At 48.3% G+C, this 24,050-nt stretch overlaps 1 protein-coding gene across 1 annotated transcript in view; it reads right to left on the reverse strand.

Moving 5' to 3' along the window:
• Nucleotides 1-1,143: 1,143 nt before the first annotated feature.
• The window catches only part of STARD9 (StAR related lipid transfer domain containing 9), a gene marked incomplete at its 5' end in the record, with an annotated part of 99,855 nt that continues 76,948 nt past the window's right edge, over nt 1,144-24,050 (reverse strand). The window contains 11 exon segments of the mRNA XM_054400225.1: nt 1,144-1,414; nt 2,401-2,559; nt 2,979-3,058; nt 3,478-3,683; nt 3,765-3,829; nt 7,634-7,776; nt 8,212-8,317; nt 8,962-9,108; nt 10,108-10,288; nt 10,991-11,188; nt 12,724-23,877. Coding sequence (XP_054256200.1) covers nt 1,313-1,414; nt 2,401-2,559; nt 2,979-3,058; nt 3,478-3,683; nt 3,765-3,829; nt 7,634-7,776; nt 8,212-8,317; nt 8,962-9,108; nt 10,108-10,288; nt 10,991-11,188; nt 12,724-23,877 — 12,541 coding nt within the window.

The following is a 24,050-nucleotide window of genomic DNA, read 5'->3' on the forward strand; positions in this document are numbered from 1 at the left end:
AAACTCTGCTTTTGCTGGAAGTAGCTGTGGGCAGGCAGTGGAGAATGCCTTTGATAAGGGGGATGCTTGAATACACTTCTCTCGCTTGACAATGTACAGTATGGGCTTTGCTGAGATAAAGAAAGCATATCATAGCTTTTATTGCTTATCTAGGATATCTGAAGTGATTCTTTACCTTTGTGCTGAAGATGAGGTTGATTGTAGGTTGGTTTATTTCAGGAATGTGTTACCAGACCAGGGAGTGTGCTGAACAAAGGTGTAAAGCCTGACAGCAGGATTACTGGGCTAAGCTCAACAGCAGTCCCGTGAGGTTATTGGAACAGGAAGAGTCTGTAGTCACTGCCACAAGACCACCTAGTCATGGTATGGATAAGGAAGTGTGGGAAGACTCTGGCCAGGTGAGAATTTCAATTCTTAATGCATTTGGGTAAAGGTGTGGAAGGCGTGATGGAAAAAGCCATTGTGGAAAAATGCTGGAGCTACTCTATCTTGCAGGATTTAAATTCTGGAAACAAGCTGATTAGTCAGCACTACTTCCTATTAACAGCAAAGTGTCACTGTTTACAACTGTCAGTTTGTTTTCTTTATTTCAAAGCACCTAATTCTGCAGTGCAGTAAAACTGTGTCCTGAGGTGTGGTGGTTTCCACTGATGCTGCATAGTGTAGTGGCCATCTGAGACACCATCTGTGGCTGCAAGCAGTCAGCCAAACGTTTACCTGGAGTGTAGGATGACTAGTGGAGATCCTACTGGTCTAACTTCCATTCTCCAAGGTAGGTACAGCCAGCTTGCTAAGTTACATGACTTACCTACATTGTTGGGAATTCTCCATTTGACATTTACCTCAACATTGAAAAGTGGCCTTGCAGCTCTACTCAAGAGCATGTAAAAGGTCCAAGTCTGTGGACTGTTTCCAGTTTTTTGTGGTGCATGTCATTGCCTTTTTCTCACTGCTGCCTAAACCTTCTTAAAGGGAGAATGTTGACTTTCGAACCTTGCTGGAAACAGCAATTAGATAACCTACTTTTGCATGTAAGATTCTGGCTGTGGTAAAGCAGTAGAAACAGCACACCTTCCTGCTGCTCCATGGTGGCTTTCCAACACTGCAGGAGGGCAGGTTCACCATGAAATTTGCTGGGTTCCTTCTGAGCAGCATTGGTCAAAATGCATAGTCCAACATTAGCAGTTAGGCTTCTTAAGTGAGGCCTGACTACCACTGTCCTATGAACCAGCATTTTACATGACCCTTGCAGGTACTTCCATCTCTTTGTGGACTTTCAGCTGCTATTAGGTGTATGGTTTTGGACCAAACACTAACTGGCAAGTAAGTGTGCGAGCCGAGCAATCACCAGGGGCTGCCGCTTGGCCAGGGAGCTGAGGAGCCGTGCAGGGATGGCCGGGGCACCAAGGTCCACCTGCAGGAATGACAAGATAGCCACACGTTGGGGTCTGCACCTGGTTTTGAACAAAACACTTCTCCAGCCTGGAACAGCTCTGATTGTGGTGAGTATGCATTAAGCACAGAAGCACTTCACAGCCAAATGCCATCGCTACTGTCGTACCTTTTCCTTCCACATTATCCGCAGCCTCCCAAAGCTTTGCTATTGGATGTTGCTTTCAGCAGGGGTGAGCCCCACTGCTTTTGAGTTGGAGCTTAGATTAAACATGACTAGTTTGGGATAGATACAGTGTTACTCAAGTTGTATATGCATATACATTACATACATGCATCATAAAATGCATATCCTAATTAACTAGAAAAATAATAGTTTTTAAATTGTATCTTAAAAGTCTGGTATGGATCAGTTTAAAGGACTAATGCCATTTAGGTCTCAGATGACCACTTAAAAAAACAACTTACACATTAAGTACTTGGTACTACTATCTCAAATAGAACCTGTTTTTCACAAGTATCTGCAATAAATTTTCTTATTCTTAACTAGAATCCTAATCCCCTTTGTATCTCTAAGTGTGAAGCATTCATAACTTCAGTTAGAAAGTTAATAAGTACTTTCATGCATTTTAAAAACATCATAACCTGAGGTGGCCTTCCCATGTCTACAGCAAGGTGGAAAATATAAACAAGACCTTGGGTACCAGCTTACAGCCTGAGAACACAACATGGGCTGAAATTGCTAATAAACCTTTACTGAGGAGACTTAGCCCCCAGTGGAGCTGCTTTTAGAAGCTGTAAAAACCAGGGCTTGTATGCTTAAACACAATCCTAATACAGTTCTCTCTGCTACTGTGCATTGTGCTAGGTAAGTGTGACAGGGAGGTGACTTACAGTCGCTTCATAAACTTCACAAAGGACTCTGGGCTTTGTTACTCAGCAGCTCTTTAGCATTCTGATCTGGAACAGCTTTTTGCACTCATCCTTGGACATACAGCACAACTTTACCTGTGCCATGTAAATAACTCTGGTGATATCTCTTCCATTCACTATGTCAGGTTCCAGTACCCAAGCACTTGGCAAAATCTCCCCTCTCACCACTTCTTTACAGGGCTGAGGCATGGATGCATCATAGACAGACTGAATAGCCAGGACAGACAAGTTCTCCTGCATGTGACAAGTGGGAAGATGTCAAGTAAAAAAAATTGAGTATACATACAGTCATGTTTCCTGTGTTTGCCATGAAGTGTATTTCTCATATTACCTAAACAGCTCCTTTGTTAATAAATACAATTAATATGTTTTTGTTGTAATTTTGCATGCTTTTAACTGGAATCTACTGTGTAACATTTGTAACGCTGTGTAACTGAGGGGACTTGGTTGACAACTGTCATTCACAAGAGGGCTTTATACGTAATCCACTCTCATGTGATATCAGTGTTGCTTTTTTTTTTTTTTTCTCCCTGTTTAGGAAAGTATAAATATTGATGTGTAAACATGAGCTTTGCTTCCATCTCTCCTTTGTCCTTGAACCATGAGTTCAGAAGAGTTACTGATCCATGCTTCAGGGAGTAGGTTCACCTTACCTCTTTGGATTCCACAGTAATGCAGCAGAAATCCCGGGGCTGCTTTAGGTAACAGAGGGAGGTATCAGTCACGAAATAGACTGTGGAAAGAGCACCCAAAAAGAAAGAGAGGGCAGTTATTTAGACTTGGACAACTTTAACTTGTCACAATTTCCCCCCCACCTGTTAAATGCATGTGCATATTTTATTGTGATCTCTTGTTGTGCTCTAAGAGAGAGTTCTGGTTCATATGCTGTAAGATGCTTTTTTTTAAGTGACAGAAGATTGACTTAGACTTTCAAACCCCTGTCTTTAGCTGTGCTTCTGCAGTGAGATGTGTTTTACATAATCCTTGCTTAGAAGAGTATTGCAAAACTGAAGTTAGTACAGTAAGTAGGGAAATAGTTTCTCAGACCTAAGGAAATGCCATAAGGTGCCTCTACCTTTCTTCCCGGGCGGCAGAGTGAGCTGATAGAGTACATAGTGCCAGTGGTGGCCACTTGGTAGCGTGGATACTCACCCAGCTGAATATGGCTGGTTACCTTCTTGTGGACTCGAGCTGTGTTGATCGATCTGTCATACAGGTGCCTTTTGCCAGGATCTCTCACCAGTCCCCACACATAGGGCAGAGGTCTTTCTATCACCCCTGCACCCAGGAACCCGTGCCTTGTCGCAGATGGGAAGACTTTGTAGTAAACTAGCACCTCTCTTTCTGTACACTGATACCTGCCAAAGACGAGGTATTGGCACATAGAGGACTAATTACATGAGAAGATCTCCCCTTACAAAGGCCTGCCATCAACTTACTTCCAGCCCGCTGCTGCTTGGCACGTGTAGAAGTTCCTCAGGTTCTGGGAGCACGCAGCCATCACCTTAGGAAACAATGCCAGATGCACAGGTCAGGGACAGCAGTGAGAAGTGCCTGCTGTGGTCAGCTTGTGTCCTGCTGCCTTGTCTCCTACTCAGACTGCACCCCTGAGCTGAGTGTACACAGTGTACAGTACTGGCACTCCTTACCGCGTAGTAATGGCCAGAGGGAGGGGAGGGGAGAGGAGGGGAGGGGAGGGGAGAGGAGGGGAGGGGAGGGGAGGGGAGGGGAGGGGAGAGGGAGGGGAGGGGAGGGGAGGGGAGGGGAGGGGAGGGGAGGGGAGGGGAGGGGAGGGGGGGAGGGGAGGGGAGGGGAGGGGAGGGGAGGGGAGGGGAGGGGAGGGGAGGGGAGGGGAGGGGAGGGGAGGGGAGGGGAGGGGAGGGGAGGGGGAGGGGAGGGAGGGGAGGGGAGGGGGGAGGGGAGGGGAGGGGAGGGGAGGGGAGGGGAGGGGAGGGGAGGGGAGGGGAGGGGAGGGGAGGGGAGGGGAGGGGAGGGGAGGGGAGGGGAGGGGAGGGGAGGGGAGGGGAGGGGAGGGGAGGGGAGGGGAGGGGAGGGGAGGGGAGGGGAGGGGAGGGGAGGGGAGGGGAGGGGAGGGGAGGGGAGGGGAGGGGAGGGGGAGGGGAGGGGAGGGGAGGGGGGGGAGGGGAGGGGAGGGGAGGGGAGGGGAGGGGAGGGGAGGGGAGGGGAGGAGAGGGGAGGGGCAGGGGAGCGGAGCTGGGCGCCGCGGGTCGGGTAGCAGCGCGTGGCGGGCGGGCGCCTCTGCGGCTCGGAGGCGCGGGCTAGGCTGGCGGCTGAGGCAGCGTGTCGGGCGGTGAGGGGCCGGGGCGGGGATCGGAGTGGTCGCACGCGGGGCGGGGCGCGGCGGGGCGCCGCGGGACGGACGACGGGCTGGGCGGGGCGGGGCGGGGCGCCGCACTAGGGCGGGGCGGGGCGCCGTCGGGACGGGGACGCCGCGGGGCGGGGCGGGGGGGTCGGGCGGGGCGGGGGGGGAGGTGCGGGGCCGGGCGCCGCGGTGGCGGGGCGCGGGCTACGCAGCCGGTCGTGGGCGCCGCGGTTCGGGGCGGGGCGCCGCATGTGCGGGGCGCCTCGGGAGCGGGCGGTGGGCGCCTCGGGTCTGGGGCTGCCGCGGGTGCTGGGCTCCGCGGGGCAGTGGTCGGGGATCGGGCGGTGCGCCGCGGGGCGGAGGCGGGGCGCCGCGGGGCTGGGCGCACGCCGGGGCGGGGCGGGCTCCTCGGGCAATGGGCGGCGGGGTCGGCGGGCGCCGCTGGTTTCGGGGCGGGGCAGCCGCGGGGCTGGGCGTGTGGGGGGCGGGTCGGTGCGACTCATCGGGGCGGGTGCTCGCGCTTGTGTCTAGGGCGCACGTGGGTCAGCCGGGGATGCGGTGTGGTCTCGGGGCGTGTGCGCCGCGTCGGTCGTGGTCGGTGGAGGTAGGGGCTTGGCGGGCTCGCGCGGCGGACTGTGTATTGGCGGCTCCGCGCGCTTCTCTGTGCGCGGGCGGATCGGTGCGGCGTCTGCGCTGTGCAGCCGCGGGGGCGGGCGCACGCTGGTCTGGGCCGGGTGTCGCCGCGGTTTCTTCGGGTCGCCGCGTGGTCGGGCGGGGGTGTGCTGTGTCTGTGGTGGTTGCGGGTCGTGGCGCTCCGCGGGTTCGGTGTCGCCGCTGGTCGTGGGCGTGTGGGTGGCGTGGGGCTGTGTCGCCGCTGGGCTGTGTGCTGGTATGTGGCGGGGCTGGGCCGCCGTACCTTGGCGGGTGCTGGGCGTGCTGCGTGGTCGCCGCGGGTGCTGCGGCGGGGACTGGGCGGGGCGCCGCCGTGCTGGGTCGTGGTCTCCGGCGTGGGCGGGGCGCCGCGGTGGCGGGGCGGGCGCCGCGCGTGGCTGTGCGGTTGGGGCGGGGCTGGGCGCCGCGTGGTCGGGGCTGGTGGGCTTGGTCGGGGCTGTTTTCTCTCGGTGTCGTGGGCGGTGCGGCGCGAGGGCGGCGGCGTTGCGTGTCTTGTCGCCGCGGTGCGGTCTGGCTTAGCGGTTTCGCCGCGGTTCGAGGGCTGGGGCGCCGTCGTGGTCTGTGTGCTCCGCGGTTCGGTTCTCCGCGATTCGGGGCGCCGCGGAGGGCGGGGGCGGTGTCTCCGCGGTGTCTTGGTCTCAGCTGTCGGTGCGGGTGCGCTGCGGGCGGTGCGCCTGTGGCTCCGCGCGTCTGGTCTGTCGGCTTGTCGTGGCGGTTGCGTGGGCGGTGCTGGTCGGGGCGGGTTGGGGCGGGGCGGGGCGGGGGTCGGCGGGCTGGGCGGAGCGCCGCTGGGCCGGGCGTCGGCGCCGGCGGCGATGGCGCCGCTTTGCGGGCTGGGGCGCCTTCGGTGCGGGTCCCGGCGGTCGCCTGCTGGTTCGGTCTGGGCGGCGCGCGGGCGGGGCGGGCCGCGCGGTGTGCGGGCCGCGCGGTGGAAGGGGTCGTGGGCGGGGAAGGGGGAGGGGCGGGCGGCGCGGGGCGGGGCTGTGGCGTTTGCGGCTCGCAGAGTGGCGGGGCTGGGGCGGCGCGGGGCGGGGCGGTGCGCCGCGTGTGCGGGGTCGGTGCCCACGTCGGGTCGGTGCTGGTCGCGGCTCGTCGGTTGCTGAGGTCTTGTGCGGATGGGGGGGTCGGTTGCGTTTGGGCGCTGGTCGGTGCGGGGCGCGTCTCCTGTCATTTGGTGGGGGCTGTGTGTCGGGGCCGCCTCGGCGGGTCGGTGCTCGCCGCGTCGGGGAGCGGGCTCCGCGGGCCGGGCCCTCTGCTGCGGGGGCGGCGCCGCGGGCCGCTCGTCGGCGGGCGCGTGCTGGGCCGTTCCGCGTGGCCGTCATCGCTCGCCGGCCCTGGCGGGCTGGCCGCGGCTCCGGGCCGGGCCGCGCGCCGCGCCGGGCTCGTGCCGGGCCGCGCGGCGTCGCCGTGCCGGCGCTCCGCGCTCGCCGGGCCGCGGGCCGTGCTGTCCGGGCCGTTCCGCTCTCGCCGGGCCCGTGCCGCGGCCAGGGCCGTGTCCGGGCCTCGCCGCTCCTAGCCGTGGCCCTGCCTGGCCGCGGCCGCGCTGCAGCCTGGGCCCGAGGGCCGTGGTGCGCATTCCCTCGCGGCGCTCCTTGTTCCCGTGCCGGTGCCGGGCCGTGGGCCGCGCTGCGCGCCGTGCCGCGCCTGGCCTCGCGCCTGTCGACCTGGGCCCGGCCGGCCGGGGGGTCCGGTTCTCGGGCCCGGCCTGTCGCGGCCTGCCGGTCCCGCGCCGCCCCGCTCCCCCGCCCCGCGCCGGCCCGCGCCGGGCCGGGCGCCGAGGCCTGCCGCGCGGCGCGCTCCGCGCTCCGGGCCGCGCCGCGCTCCTTGGCCGCGCCGCGCGCGCTTTCGCGCTGCCGGCGCCGCGGCCTCGGCTGGCCGCGCGCCCGGTGCCGCGCGTCCGCGGCCGCGCGGGCCCGCGCGCCGCGCCTCGCGGGTCCGGGCCGCGCTGTCCTGAGCCTCGCGGGTCCGGGCCGCGTCGGGCCGGCCCGCTGACTTGACGGCAGGTCGTGTGGGTCCGCGGCCTTGGCCGTGGCCGCTGCCGTTCCTGGCCTCGTCGGGCCGTCGCCGTCTCGGGCCTGTCCGCGCGGGCCGTGCCTTCACTGTACGGGGACGCGTCGTCGCCTGCGCTGAGCGCCGCTTCCCTGAGCCCTATGGCCATGCACCCGCATAACCCGTACGGGTGGACACGAGTAGCACCCAGCTTATGCATACCTTCCCACCGTGGTACGCCAACGCCCGGCTGTGTATTAGGCAACAGACTCTACAGGTCAGTTTCCAGTAGGGGGTATAAGTGAAAACTGCTTGCTTACTTACCTCAGTGGTAGCATTAGCCAGGATGTGTTTGGATAAATCTTGGTATCCTTTTGTCGAAGAGGAGCTTACAGAAATAGTTAATCCATGACTGAACCTGCAGCTGCTGCTACTAGTAGGAAGAGGTGGCTGGATTCTGGTGGCTTCTGCAGGGATCAAAAAAACCCCATAAAGGAATAAAGAAGGAAAGCCAGCGTTATTCTGCAGCTTTATGGACTTGAACCTTGCCATTAGAACACCCAGCCCCCTGTACTGCCCGTGGCAGTTACATCTTGCCTTACTCAGGCGTTCCAGTTACAACCACACAGGAGCTAATAAAGAAGAGGAGGCAGAGTTAGTCTTGAGGATAACAATAAGAACCTACCTGTACAATCCTATACTAGTCGCAGCTTCAGCCCCCCACACTGCCTCGGTTCACCCAAAGCATTATCCTTATACCATAGAATCATTTTGGCTGGAAAAGACCTTGAAGATCATCAAATCCAACCATTAACCCAGCACTACCAGAGCAGTCAGAACACTGTACTTTGAAGTTACTTTGGGATACAACTTAAACATCTGCAGATGTGTGTTTTACTTACCAAGTGTCGAATCCTTCTGCAGTTGCTCTAAGACGTAAAGCTGACTGTTTCTAACAGCTGAACGACCTCGTGTGTCTCTCGAAAGGAAAGCATTTCCAGAAGAAACCTGATTTAAGAAAAGGCAGAAGTGAGAGCTTTTGGTGTGAACTGGGAGAAGGAAATTCCTTTAAAGAGCAGGTGGAATAGTTGAAGCAAACCTGCCTGATGAGGTTGGAAACTTCTCTTTATCCTAAGGTAATTTCTTCACCTTTGCCCTGGTTATGAACAGTACCTGGGCTCAGGAAATTTAGCAAACCCGGTGTCAGAAGCAAGCACAGGTGCACACTACAAAAAGTAGCTTTGGGGAAGTTCTTGTTCACACACAAGCTCTTAAGGCATGCACCACTGAGAGAGGCACACTGAGAATATCAGTCTGGTTTATCACAAGAAAAGGCTTTTTTCTAAAGCACTGGACAGACAGTGACATTACTGACGATAATATAACACTCTGGCTTTTATCTACCAGTTTGAAAAAAGAAAAGCATTCAGAAAAAACTGCTGTATCACTGTCCTTTGGGATTACATGGCAATGCTCCCTCTCCCCCCATCAGCCCTTTGCATACTAGTGACAAACTTGTCCTGACTGATAGCTGTGAGTGACAGAATACAAACCATCAATAAAAATTTTTCTGTTCTTACATTCTGCTCTTCTGTTCTCTGTTGCTGTTGAAGCAGCAGAGACATCAGACTCACAGGCCAATAGTTTCTCACCTGTCCTTCCTGGCTGCTGAGCTTACTGGCAGTATAGGTAGCAGTGTTGCTGCTGTTGTAACCAGATGATGGGCCAGAGGAGAGGCTGAGGCTGGAGTCTGTACATAAAGTGCTGGTACTTGCAAGAGTCTTTAGCCTTGCTTCTTCCTGCAATAAGCATCATAGTATTGCAAACAAAAAACCCATACAAAACTCATCTTGCACAACAGCCTTGGCAGGACCAAAGCTGTTGCCATACAGAAAGTATTAAGTAAGGAAGCTCATTTGACAGACTAGTATTATACAAGCCATAGAGCAAATCACCCTGTAACACCTGGCAGTCTGGGAAAACGCAGCTTCTGTTGTTACTCTTCACGGATGAGTAATGCTAGGATGTTTGTAAGGACAAAACCCAAAGTTTAAAAAAATAAAAATCACTTTTCAGTTGCATTGTTGCTCTTTATAGGGTACTTACTCTTCTTGAGTAGGCACAATGTCAGCCCAGAAGATGAAAGAAAAATAACATAGTAAGAAAATACCAAGCACTTCAAGAACATGAATATTTTCGAGGGCAGTTTTAATTTGGTTTTCCAACTTGGGTCAATTATGTCTGCATTGCACAAGGAAAACATGGCGGCAGATGTGGTAAGACCCAGTCATTCAGTGGAAGTGCCTCAGAGGGCTCAGAGCAATGAAATGCACCAGATACAAATGAAGAGGGGAGGCCTGCAGCTACAACTGCAGCTGCATTGTCAAACAGTGACAGGTTACTGCATAAATGTATAGTCAGAAACTGGGCAGAACCGACACATCCAAACAAATTATTATCATCCTTGCATCTGGGAGAAAAAGGCACACACTTGGGACTGTACATGATGGGTTACAAAGTGCATAGTGCATAAGCAAAACGCAGAAGTACAGAACAAATACACACATGGAGGACAATCTAAAAATAGGGAAAAACCAAAAAGAAGAATAATAGCAAAAAAGAAAAGAAAGGCCTTTGTGTTTAAGTACATACTGAAATTACTGAAATCAACCCAGTTTACCTTAGCAAAACTCTTCCATAGACTGGGCAGATGCCCCACAGGATGGCTGTGTAAGCTCAATCCAGTGAGAAAACCTTAGGAGTTTCCAGCACATAATGGTTTCCACTGCAGTGCTCACCTTCTGTAGCTGGGCAAACATCTGCTCCCGTATGCGCCTCTTCTCTTGCTCAGCTCTCTCCCGGAGCTTGTCCCTCGCTCGTGCAATTTCAGTTTTGGTTTCCTCTCGTGCCCTCTGGTAGTCTCGGAGCAGCAGTTCAATGTCTGAAGGATGCTGAATGCTTCTTTTTGGTTCCTGTGCTCTTAAGGTTAGGTAGGAGGGGAGAACATACATCATTGTTTGAAATTGGGTCACCTGACAAAAATACCACAAGAACATCAGCTTTCAACACAGAACAGGAAAATCTGCCAGAAATGCATGGGCATCAACCTTGCAAAAATCACTCCAATCCACTTTACCATTGAGAATAGTTCAGTGATTGCACTGGTTTCCAAGTCAGCTCTCCATGTGATCTAAGGCTGCTGCCTTGGCACATGACAATCAAAATAACTGTGTTGGGAAAGTAACTGTCTCTTGGCCTACCACAAAGGAAGCAAAAGTCAAATGAGGGGATGCTGTGAGGTATGAGAAGCTCAAAAAAATATCACAGAAGTTTATTGATACTTAACATGAAACTGAACTTTTTCATGTGGCTATTAAGTTGGTGAAGGACTGATCTATAATCAGTCAAGGCTGCATACTTTGGCTATCCCCATACATCATGCACATAAAATAGTTGTGGGCTGAAAGAAACTAGACAGTAGACAGAAGGTTTTAATGAATGTTCTCTAAAATCAGGCACTTGTTTTTCCTGAAAGCACTTTCTATCCCAAACTTTAATATTTCCACTTTGAGAAGAATTCTGCCACAGAAATCTCAGGTGCCAGCAAGATCCATTAATGCTCACCTACACTGAATACTGTTACTCTACATCAGGCCACATGAGAGGTTTCTACTGCCCTACCTGGTATTTTCCACCACATCTCTTCTCAGTTGTTGCAGATATTCTCTGCGCCTGCTGGGGAGATCTAGATCCCTCTGACTTGCATCCAGTGTCTGCAACAGACTCAGATGCTTCTGAGGACTCAGACTTCGGCTTCTTTGGTATCTTTGTAGCCTTTTTTCTCTTTCCTTCCTCAGAGTTTCAATAGTCTTCATTTGCCTGTCAGGGAAACGTGGTTAGAGCCAGCAGAACACACCCTGAGAGGTTACATTTTCTGTTTTGTTTTTTTTAAAACACCTGTCAGGCAGCTTTGTAATGTAAAATGTGCAGGAATCTAATGCCACACCCTCCCCTGCAAACACCCTGTCAGGCACATGCTGACAGATGATGCAGAAATGACAAAACTGCAGAATCGTCAGGGTTGGAAGGGACCTCAAAGATGATCCAGTTCCATCCCATCAGCAGGGACACCTCACGCTAGATCAGGTTGCTCAGAGCCCCATCCAGCCTGGCCTTAAAAACCTCCAGGGATGGGGCTTTCAGCACCTCCCTGGGCATCCTGTTCCAGTGTCTCACCATCCTCATGGTGAAGAACTTCTTCCTAACATCCAATCTGAATCTACCCACTTCTAGTTTTGCTCCATTCCCCCTAGTCCTATCACTACCTGACACCCTGAAAAGTCCCTCCCCAGTTTTCTTGTAGCCGCCTTCAGATACTGGAAGGCCACAAGAAGGTCTCTTGGGAGCCTTCTCTTCTGCAGACTGAACAGCCCCAACTCTCTCAGTCTGTCTCCATAGGAAAGGTGCTCCAGCCCTCTGATCATCCTTATGGCCCTTCTCTGGACACACTCCAGCACCTCCATATCTTTCCTGTAACAGGGGCTCCAGCACTGGATGCAGTAGTCCAGGTGGGGTCTCACCAGAGTGGAGTAGAGGGGGAGAATCACCTCCCTCAACCTGCTGGCCACACTTCTCTAGATTCAGCCCAGGATCTGGTTGGCTTTCTGGGCTGCAAGTGCACACTGACAGCTCATATTGAGCTTCTCATCCATCAGCACCCCAAGTCCTTTTCCTCAGGGATGCTCTCAAGCCAGTCACTGCCCAGCCTATATCGATGCTTGGGATTGCCCCGACCCAGATGTAGAACTCCACTGCTTCTGTGACAGCACAAAATGCATAAAAGGTTGTAATGGCAGAGAGGCAAATTAAGGACAGACACTAATGTAGCTACTCTTAAATTCCTCAGCTTCCAAAACTCAGTTCTATAATCCAACTGTAAGAATCAAGGATCTTGATTTTTTTCTTTCTTTTTTTTTTTGTTTGTTTTGTTTTTTAATTTGCCTTTGCATATTCACAGAGCAGCAGTTATTCACAGAGGCATGAATGAGATAGTCCCATGAACCGTATCTATCAGGTGTTTTTGCACTACAATAAATTAATGAAAGGTACTCTTGCAATCACTGGGTACACAACCACCCTCATAGCTGCTTGAAATTATAACAGTGGGGTGACGCTAGAAGTGAATTTCACTGAAGCTTGTACTTTTCTCTGCTTTCTTGAAGTAAAACCAAAACTTTGTCTTAAATGCCTCACTGAACTGTATACAAGATTAGCTTAATATTCTCTGTCTTCACTTGTAGTTCACTCAGTGACTAAGTGGCAAAGTGCTTATTACCAAACGTTACTCACACTGCATGAAGTGCACATGAAGCATGCATGAAATCATTAATGCAACACTACTTAAAGTAATTTACCTTTCATAAAGCTGCTGCTTCACTGGAATGGCCACTGGGTCATCTGCAGTGCTACTCTGAAGGACCCTCAGCAGGGCATCCGTTTCCCCAATGCCGTAGTTGAGCTTTGCTTCGGCCAGCTCCACGGTGAGGGGCTGCTGATGCAGATCCAGGTGAATGCCAGACATGATCTGAGCACGCTCTCGCTGAAGCCTCTCGATCTCTCTGCTCCTGATGTCACAGAGCTGGGGCTTCCCTTCTATTTCTGTTTCTTGTGTGCTTCTAGGTTTCTTTTCTGCCTGACTTTGTAAATCGGTCACACTGCCGCTCAAGCTGAGCAAGGAAGGAGAAGGGCTGCCCTTCACACCACACCAGTTGCTGAATTTGTTGTGTATGGGTAAGTCACGGAGACTGTAGCTTCGAGGTCTGTAAGGCTTTGCAAAAGGAGTACTTCTGTTGAGAGGAATTTCAGTGTCACATTCACTTTCCATGACAGAACCTGTGTTGTCATCTTTGAAGGAAGTTTGCACATCGCTTCCATCAGAGAGCAGGGGAGGGCAGCTGTTTTCATTTTTCCAGAAGAAATCATGAAGTTGTAGAGAGGATGCTTCTACCAGAGATTCTGAGGAGGCACCAGCATTTGTCTTAGCTGAAGAAGTGGCAGTAATTTTTCGATCACAAAGTAAATCAGCATTTGGAGGTGAGTAGTTATGAATCAGCGCAGTATCAGGATTACCAACATATTTTCCATGTCTAATTGCAGCTGAAGAACCTCTTCCTGCCCTGAGGGCATACATACAACGAAGCGAACGTGCCAGCGGGCTGTGGTATCTGAGATCACCTGCTACAACCTCCCTGTGGCCTGACATCTCCAGCATGCTACTGGAGTGACACAGTCGTTTGGCACAGATGGTAGTGTGGGTGTCAGCCATGAGTCTACACTGCTGTTCCAAGTCTTTCGATCCCTCCTGTCCTAAAGCCTCTCTGGCTGCTTTCTTATCTGAGAAGCTTTCAGATTTCTTTCTTATGCCCTTAAGTTCTCTAGACGTGCCAGATTCAGTGTCTGTTTCTGTCTGTGAAAAATTGTCCACATGAGACTGTCTGCTGGTCTGTGGACCTGTCCTATGTCTTCTCTGGTAGCAAAGGGGACTTGAAGCATCACTGGAATACCCAAAGGATTCATTAACAGGGCAGGCAGACTTGCTAAAAGCAGTCTGGCTGCTGGGACTAGCACTAAGAGTAAGAATAGGGGAAGAAGCCCTATCGACTAGCAGAGTGGCTTTGTAACAACATTTTCTTTCTGCTGGAACCTCCAGTTCATTGATATTTTTATCCTGGGCATAAGATGCTGTTGGAGATTGAGAGGTGCTATTAGTAGGGCTGCTAACTACAGTACATGAAGAACCATCCTTCCCTGAATTCAGTGAAGATGATGTGACAGATGAAACTCTGGTACTTGCAAAAGCAACATTCTGCTGTGCGTTTAATAATTTTTTTTTTAAATCCAGCATAGGAGTAGATGTTCTGGGTAAGAGAGGCAGACGCATAAAGGAGTCTTCCAAAATGCTGTCAAGACTGTCATGGAAGTCAGCATTGCTCAGGTCTCTCATCCCTGCTCGTTCTCGTGTTCTTTCTTCAAGAGAGAGTGTTTGCTCTTTCCTTTTGGGAATCTTACTTATTGCATCTGCATCCATTCCTTTCCAATCGTTTACTGCCTGAGCTGCCCTCGATTCAGTTTCCATTTTTGCCTCCACTTGTTTTGCTTGGCTTTGAGGTTCTTCCAAAATCTCAGTCTGAGTGCCTACATCTGCTGTAGTCTGAGTGCAGCTATCTGACCTAGTAGCCTTAACATCCTCCGTTCCTCTCTGGTTGATTTTGGCATTCTGCTCATTATCCATGATACTCTGTTGAGAGAGGTTTCCCAACAGCTCAGAAGTGTTCTGAAGAAGCTGTGACAGATGCATGGACAAGTTCTGCATGCTTGTCCAAGAAGAAGGTTGATGAAATAAATCTCTGTTTGTTTCCTGGTTTCTTGCAGAAACATCTGTATAGCTTCTCTGATGTCTCCTCTGCCTTTTATACCTTCCTGTAGTTGCGGTTTGTGTTCCCTGCTCACAAGTAATCCCTGGTAGTTTTTTGGAAGGCCTTTCAGACTCAGAAGGATACAAGAGTACAATTTCATCAACCTGCACTGAGGAGTTGCCAGGCTGTACAGAAGGATTCTCCAATCCAGCAGCATAATTTTCTGGATTAGTTTTCAGTGTCTCACTGGATACATTGCCATGCTGCTTGGTACTGTCATTTGAGCATGCAGATTGAAAGTCTGGTCTGGCATTGTCCCATCCTTCAAGACCTTCAATACTGCTCAAAGTGCTCGATAAAACCTTTGCTGTAGCATATGAACTGAGATGAGAATGGAAAGGAGAATTTTGAGAATTCAATCCATTGTCTACACTAGAACATCTCATAACTTTGCAGCTTTCCAGGTTTAAAGGAATTTGATTGCAAGAGACATCACTTGCACTTCCAAACACATACTGTTTCCAGCCAATCTTGCAAGATTCTTCTCTTTGCCATGGATGAATATATGGGTTGACATCACTTGAACTAAAATGCATTGTATCTTTATTGTCTTGCAAAACTAAATCTGTTTCTGGCTGGTATCCAGCTTCTTCAACTTTCCCTTCACTACACTGAGCTACAGAACTACTCTTGGAGTGGGAATTTGTTTTCATACCCACAGAACTGTGAGCTGTGTGCAGTAAGGACAATGGAGGCTGAGTAGTAGAGTCTTTTAAGGACTGACTGCTTTGGGTTCTTGCTGCAAGATTTTGTACATTTTTGGGATCATAGTTTTCAAGCTTCATAATCTGTGCCATTCTTTGCTGAAATCTTAGGTTAGAGTCAACCTGCAGAAAGTTCTGTGATTCCCGTTTTGAAAATCTTTCAGTTCCATGAAGATCATCTTCAGTTGGTGATGGAGGCTCTACACTCATATTTAAATCTTGTAGTGATTTAGATGCAGAACATAACAAAGGAGGATCTGCCTTAGACAAGGCTTCCAAAGTATTTTCTGTATCAGAGAAGAAAGCAATAGCTGGGGCTGATAGTCTATGGCTTTGTAAATAAGGTCTGTGTTCACTTTGTTTACAGGTCTTTGTATTCTGTGTAGTAGAATATGATTTTTTGCTTCTGAATTGCACTGATCTGGATTCTTGAGGAGACAAATCATGGCTTTCCGGTAAAAACTTTACAGAAGTACTTTCATTATTCATTACAGAAAACGTTATTCTTTCTGATTTCAGAGTCTTACTCCTCATTACAGACTCTTCTGTTGTTGAACAAGTGTTAGCGGCAGCAGGGTTATCAGTGCTTGAACCTGTATTAATTTTGCAAAGCCAAATCTCTTTTCCACCATCTGCATTTGTTCTTTCTGGCACTCGTTCTGCCTGTTCACCAATAGGCACAAATTGACAATTATCTTGCAGATCTGCAGGGTTTTTTTCAAAGCCCAAGACAGTGTGATACAGCTGCCTGGGATCAGTGCTTCTGCTGAACGTGGGATATGTTCGACTAAATGAATTGCAGGTGTGTTCAGGAGCCACATCAACATCTCCTGGGCACAGATTTTCTACCACTGTAACTTCTGAGCCTATTAATTCATTTGCAGTATTTGAGGATATGTTACTTGGCTTTTGAACAGGTTCTCTACTTACTGCTTTGCCCTGCTCTGTCCTTACTGCAGAATGTTCAGCTTCAGTATTTGAATGCAGTTCTTCCTCATTTCTGTTCATTATTTTTCTCCTTTGTCCCTCTTTAACAAGTGCTGCCCTTCCAGTATCCCAAAAATGTAATGATGGGAATAACAAAGAATTCTCATTTAGTACTTTCTCTGTGTGTTCTGTGCAAGCTTCTAGTGGTGGAAATTTAACCCAGTTTTGCTGATCAGCTTTTATATTGCTGAATTTTTGACCGTTATTTCTGTATGCAGGTTCCCCCTCTACAGCAGAATGTTGACATGAAGTAGAGTCTGTGTCTGATACTGGACAATGCCTATTTTCTTTGCCAAGAGAAAGTAAAATACTCCCCGAAGCACATATTGGCTCATCAAATACCACGGCCTTATCAGACTGAGTGTCTTGCATTTGCAACACAGCAAATGAAGAATGTTCCAATATACCTGTGTGTGAAAAACTGTGCCTGCCAGTTTCACCATGGCCTATATCTGCAGTTAAAGGAGGTTCTGAAAATGGTGTTAAGGATGGGTGATTGACACTTGCAAATGCTTGAGGAAAATCTCCTTCATTTACAGAGCACACAGATGCAGAACTGGAGGATGCTTGCTCAGTCAAACAAGTGCCCTGAAGTGAGTCCTCAAGCTGAGTAAATATTAGAGGTTTTGAGTCATCAAGTAAACAAGAAATGTCAAAAGCACCAAAGTTCTTGGAGCTTTGAAACAGTGTATGAGCTGGAGAATCTTCTGCAAAGTAGGATGGAAGAGACTTTGGTTCTTTACTGCCAGTGTGTCCTTGGCTCTGAAAAGTAAGCAAGCTCAATTCTGGTACGGTCACACTAGAAGCATTCCTGCAGTGTTCCAAGTACTCCTTATTTTCTTTTATGTCATTGCAGTTCTGGAAAGAACCTTGAATTATTTTCTCCTTTTGATCCATTTCTGCAGCTTTTTCAGGGAGTTTATTATTCGGACCATATATGGTCTCTGCAACTGCAGAATTATTTTTCTTTTTATCTCCTTTTTGAGAAACATCAGGAAAAGTTACAGATACAGTTAAATCAGCTGATTCACCTTCAAAGTATTTTGTTTCCTCACAGAGAATAGCATTGTTTTTGCCTCTACTGCTGGCAATCAAAACATCTGCCGATGATGCTGGATGATTCAGGAGACCAGGCGAACATTCACAAGTGTCCAAGTTCCTATTGTAATTTACAGACTCTTTACTATGATGTGGATTTCTCCATGGAGACTTGTTCAATCCTTCTGAAAGGGCTGAAGCATTCTCAGAGACAGTGCTGCCCGGTTGGTCTAGGCAGAGCTCTTCCAAACTCACATGTCCTTCATTTTTGCTGGGCTCACATTGATATCCACCTACCCGAGGAAACTCTGCACTGTCATTTTTACTGTTTGTTGCAGTATAGCTTGTGCTTAAAAATTTCTCTTTCTCATCATGCTGTGATAAATTCCCTGAGTGAGGTACTCTCTGACTACTGTTATTACTGTGAAATGATTTTTGTGAAGAGATTTCTAGTAAAGAACACATTTCCCCCACTCCTATATCTTCCATCACTTTTTTCTCTGAAGAAGAAAGCATGCTTGAGTGATCCAAGAGCAGTGAATAAGGCACTGTGGCACCCTTTTCCTCTCGAGCTGTATCTTCTATGGAATCAAAGCAATCTTTTGATAGCTTATTAACCATTAAACCCACATGGTGATCTTCATGAGCATTGCTAACATTCTGAATGATAGCTTCAGAAGAATCCAATTTTTCCACAGAAAATGAGCTTTCTTTGGCCCCCTGCTGAAGTACAACAGTTTCAGACTCAGGACGGCCTGCACTGCGGGGAGTGGAAGAGCTGTTCTCATCGACAAGGTGCCCAGATAGAGTGTAATCAGGTGCAGTGCTACATAAAAAGGATTCTTCGTCCTGCCTATCCTCCGGGGTCCTGGTCTGCACAAGTGGCACATTCTTACTTTGCATTTTATCAGAAAGATGTTTTTCTTCTCCATTTGTGTTGACTGCAGCAGGTGCACTAGTGCAGACCTCACTCTCCATTAGTGTTTCATAGTAAGGCAGAACAGCTCCAGTCCCAGCACTGCTGTTAGTTGGTTTTGTGTGTCCTTTCGGTGCAGTGGGAGCATCTTGAGCAAGGTGGGGATCATCACTTACTCCAAGGTATAAAACATGATTTACAGACTGGCATGGGGAGCCCTTAAGTGAACCTTCTTGGTTTTTTTCAATAGACCTCAGTGGGGCTGCTGGACTTTGTTGCTTGATGGTATCTTCATTATTTCTAGAAAAGCTGGTAGACAGCCACTGGCTTTCTCTTATGATTTCATTTAATCTTCTGTCACTGTGTGTCATTTGGCAGCTCTCTCTGTTTTCAGGGAATAATTCATTCAGGTTTTGTAAAATGATAACTTCTACCTTCTCTGAGTTTTCTACAAACATCTGCTTTTCTTTGTCTGTTCTGGACACTTGTCCTAGATCCATCAAATGCACTTTCTCCTCCTCATCTCTGGAGCCTACTGGATCCAATTCACAAGTGTCAGGTCTATTACTAACATTACTTACATTCAAGTTTTCTGAAGTGCCCAGCTCAGGGTATTGCACAGAACAGCTCATATACGTATGTCTGTCCCCTTTAATGTGGATATTTTTACATTCTTGTTCAGTTCTGTATTGGTCAATACCAGTACTATCGGCGACTGAATATTCACATGCATCAGTATCTTTCATGACTGCATTGCTTGTATCTGTAAGAGAGTCCACTGAGCCACCATCTTCACTCATTTCAGTAGGATCACAGTAACTTGAATCATCTAACAGTATATTGTCTTCTATTCCAGAAGCTGTCAGGTATCTTTCAGGGATCTTAAACTGATTTAAAATTTCCTCTTTGTCCTCTCTGTCACAATACATCTGATGTAGAGTTGGAGACTCTTCAGTAAACAAAACATTTTCATCTGTGTGTACAAGTTCTTGCCTCGTAATAGTCAGCCCCTCAGTCTTTGTCATGATTTGTTCTTCACTCCCAGTCACTTCATGTTCATTAAGCTTGTCTTCCTGACCCAAAGGCTTTGATACACAAGGTTCAGTTAAGGTACTAGAATTTACTTGCCCACTTGTGATTAGTATTGTTGCAGCTACGTCCTCTGTATTAAACACATCATCTTTGGTTCTGCTCATTTGTAAAAGTCCCTCACAAGTATCAAGGCAGCCTGAAGTATTCTGAGCGATTGAAGTATTCTGAGGGATAGAATCTGTGGTGTGGGAACACACAGCTGAAGGAGTGGTTTGGGGAGCAACAGAAAACTCTGGTGAATAAAACCCCACTTCCATTTTCTCACTTTTTTCTTTTTGGCAAAAGCTGCTTGTTTCATGTCGGCTGCCAGAATGCAGGAGTGCTTCTGACTCCTGAGTGTGTTCTGCCCCGCTGCAGGCTACCTGCAGTTCACCCTTCTCCACTTCCTCACGTGTCAAGCAGAGATTTGTATAAAACTCACACCAAACTTCAGAGGCTACAGTATCAATAGATTTCTTTGGATTCTGAGATACACTAATGCCTTTAAAATCCTCTCTGCTTCTGTCTTCAGTTACACTTTGGACTTTGTCAATTTGCCTGGATTTACTTTCCAATGCATTTTTTCCTAAGCTGACTGCACTACTGGTTAATTTTGTTACTTCTTCATCAGTGTTTGCTTTTGTTCTCTGAGAAGGAAGCAATATTTCTTCTGAACCAGTTTCTGGATTTCTTAAAATCTTGGATTCTTCATTATTCTCTTGAGACACAGTATCTGATGTATTTGTGTTGTACTCAGGTACTTTTCCTGACTCTGAGTGTACATCATCTTTGACAAGTGAGATATCCTCTGGGCAATCACTTTCAAACAAGGCTTCTTTCTCTTCTCTGGATTCAGGTAGAAGTTTGTTCTCTGTTTCTGTTTCCAACAGAATGGTTGCATCAAATTCCACAGAGATGTCAGCTCTCTTATGTGTACTGCTCTTCTGACCTGTTGAAGAGCATGTTGTGCCAAGAGAGACAGAATTCACATGGGAACATCTCTCTGTGTCACCGACTTCCACAGTAAGATTAGATGTAGCATCATGATCTCCCTTCACTGTTGTGACATGCTGCAATAGTTTATTGTGATTTTCAGTCTCAGATGCACTTTGAAAAAGATTAGCTTCAGCTGAAGCTTTGTAAAACATGGTCGAGTTGGATTCTGGGAGAAAATCATTTGCACTCTCACAGACAGCAGCAGGGAAGGACTCTGTGTCTTTTCCATTCACATTCACTACAAGATAACTCACTTCGTTTACCACTAAGCTTTCATACTTGGATGAAAAGTCTTTCTGAACTATAGCCTGAGAATTCAAGGCATCATGTTCTTTGCTCTCACTGCTTTCTTCTCCTACATTACCAATGCATAATGTAGAATCATCTGAAATTTGCTGGGATGAACATCCTGTCTGACTGTCTGCTGCAGCACATTCATGGGAATAACTTTTTGAAACAGGTTTGCTTTTGAATTCATAATGATTCAGTGAAGACAAGTCTTCATCCTTTGGTTCGTGTTCTCTGAATGAAGGCACCTCTGGTGCAATCTCTGCCAGGCTATCTGTGCTAGTTTCCATACAGCTCATCTCTTTCTGAGCCATCTCTATTGGTGTTGCAGACTGATCATAACTCATGCTGTGAGCAATGACTAAAGGGTTACATCGATACGTTGTCTTCTGTGAGGAAAAATCTGTCTCTGCTGTTATTTCTTCTGCAGATATTTGCTTATAATCTGTTTCTTGCATTGTTTTCAAGTTATTCTCCCCAGACCTGGATAGACCTTCTATAAAAGCTGATTCTGCTCCTTGTCCAGCCAATGTCTGAAGCTCGTAACTGTTTACTAGTGAGTAGTTCTCGTTTAAGTCACTGAGAAAGAAACCTCCATCACGGCATGCTGGTATTTCCCTTCTTGGAAAAAGCTGCCCATGGTTTCCAAACTGGACTTGTTTTACTGCAGATGCCTGTGTTGAGGTCGTATTAAAAGCAAGTCCAGTAGAAGATTCAGCAGCAGGTACTCTGAGAGATGCACATCCACTGCCTGATTCTGTCATACTTGATTTTGTCACCAGGTTGCTGAAGTCATCATCATCTTTTTCAAAAGTTCTAAAGGAATCACCTTCCAAATCTGCATCTGCACAGCCATTTTTCTGCCCCAAAATTTGCACAGGCAACACAGAAATAAAAGATGTTTTTTTCAGATTGTGATCTTTGGGCAGCTCTGGATGAGGTGAGCAGAAAGAATGTTCCTCCTTCCTAGATGCCACTGAGGAGCAGTCTGCAGTGGAGGCACTTTCCAAACAGTGGAACGTTTGTGTGCATTCACTGGTAGGCCTGTAAGCAGGTAATTCACTGAGTTGCTCTTGTTCAGGATGATTGGACCTTGAATGTTCATAATAATCAGGCTTTGCTGAAACAGGAACAAAAGAGGAGCTTGGTCCTACTGAGCTAACAAATGAGGACATTACATCCTGAGATTCCAAGGAAGAATTTTCATTAGAGTTTGTCCATCCCTTAAGGATCTTATTTAATGACCCACTCACAGAAACTCTGCTTGCAGTTGTTGTTTCAGGTAAAGGTACTTCTGATGTGTCAGAGGAGAAGACAGTGTTGATTTTGTTTATATGATGTGATAAATGAGTAAAGCTGTGTATCTGCTTTGAGCCAGAAACAAAAGAAACTTCAGCAGCTGACTGCTTTAGATCATCTTTCTTCACCCAAAGCTCTGGTTTGCTCAAAGAGCACAAATCAGCTTCTTGAAATGAAAAATTTTCATGGGAAGAAGGTGCTGTTACATGGGGGCTGCCGACAACAACCTTTGTGTCACAGGAGGACCAAGCATCTGTAGCAAGCAAAGGATTTCCCCTTGTACAGCATAGTCTTCTGTCAGGAGATCTTTCTTGTTCTACAAAGGAGACTTCTGCCCCCTTCAGCAACTGCTTACAAGGGTTACTGGAAGCAGGCTGTGGTTTAGTGTCCAAATAAAAGGAACTACTCAGCTTCAGATTATAATTTGTCCCTTCTGTACTTCTGTTACAGGACTTGGACTCGTGATCTTTCTCAGTCTGTAGAGTTGATGATCTGGGAGTTTGTAACTTCCAAAAAATCTCTGCTGGCATTTCTTCAGATGAATCAGATTTGGATTCTTCTATTGGATCTTCTGCTGGCATCTCTTCTCCATCACCTAAGCTGTCCAGAGAAAAGCTTCTTTCAGGCTTTCCCAGTCCCCTACGAGATATATATGTCATCAAAGGGGAATCATGATGAACAGTTCTGCTTTTGTAAAGCTTCGGTGGCTCAAGGTGGGCCTTTGACTTGTGAAATGGGGTTTTATTTTGCTTCTTGGCTTTATTTTCCTTTTCTACCAGAGAGTCTTGTGACATTTGACTGTCATCACTCTCGGAATCTTCTGGGTTGGCAAGACACTTATTTCTGTCAAAATCTTGCTTTGGTTTCTCTGTGAAAGCTTTTGCATAAGCACAGGAGAGAGAATCTACAGAATAGGAACTGTCAGTATCAGAAATCTCATTTTCATCGTCCTCTTGCCAGTTCCCCAGCACATCTGTGGCTGGTTTGGACAATCCAGCACTTAGCATCTCAGCACTTAGCATCTCAGCACTGTGCCACTTCTTTTCAATGTAAAAGAGTGGTGCCTGTGTGTTCATCTTAGTGAGACTTCCTACTGATGTTGCCACCATCAGAAATTCTTGCTGCTCCACTGAGGATTTCTCATCATTGGGCAAGGCTGAGTGTGACTCTCCCTTCAAGTTCTTAGCTGTTTTGTTTAGATGCACTGAGGGTGGGTTTCCAAAGACTGTTTTCTTCATTTCTTGAGGAAAATCTTCTGGGAAAGACCTGTGGCCTTTTCCATTGATATCCATTCTAGTCTTTTTATTGGATACCTGAGCTCTGTTTTGTTCTAGATTGCTACTTGCAGGCTGACTCGAGTCTCTTAGCACCTTTGCTTTTGTCATTCTTGTCCCTGCAATGAAGGTTTCAGGTTCATCTTTTCCCTTAAAAATATCAGGAGAGGAGCCTTTAGAGGTCTGATTTTGAGATCCAGTTTGCCCTGGGTTGTCATCCAACTTTCCAATTTTTGGATTGTTTTTACTGATATAAGCCATGATAGCTGAATCATTGGAGTCTTTTTCTGCTCCTTCTTTATTTCCAAATGAAGATGCCTTTTGTTTTTCAGTTAGCTGCCTCTGGGCTGAAAAGGAGATCCCTTTTTCATCATTAAGGTCATCTTTCCCAGAAGTGTCTTTACCTCTTCTGTAAAGATGTTCTACAGATGACAATCTCCCTGTTGTACTGCCTTTACAGCACTGATCAGTATTTGGTGAGGTAGATGACTTTGAGACGGTCTCTCTCTTCAACAAGCAGCTGTGGAAATAAGGAAGAAATAAAGCCAAGTCATTGTTTGAAGACCATATTTAACAATGCTTCCACATCATTAATGTCTTGTAGTTAAGGGTAAAAACACTTGAAGACACAGTCTTAATGCCTTTCAAAAGCATCTTTTAGCAAAGAATATAAAAAAACCTGTCAGTCCCCTA

Source organism: Indicator indicator, chromosome 4 (genome assembly GCF_027791375.1).
Source record: "Indicator indicator isolate 239-I01 chromosome 4, UM_Iind_1.1, whole genome shotgun sequence".
Taxonomy (NCBI): Eukaryota; Metazoa; Chordata; class Aves; order Piciformes; family Indicatoridae; genus Indicator; species Indicator indicator.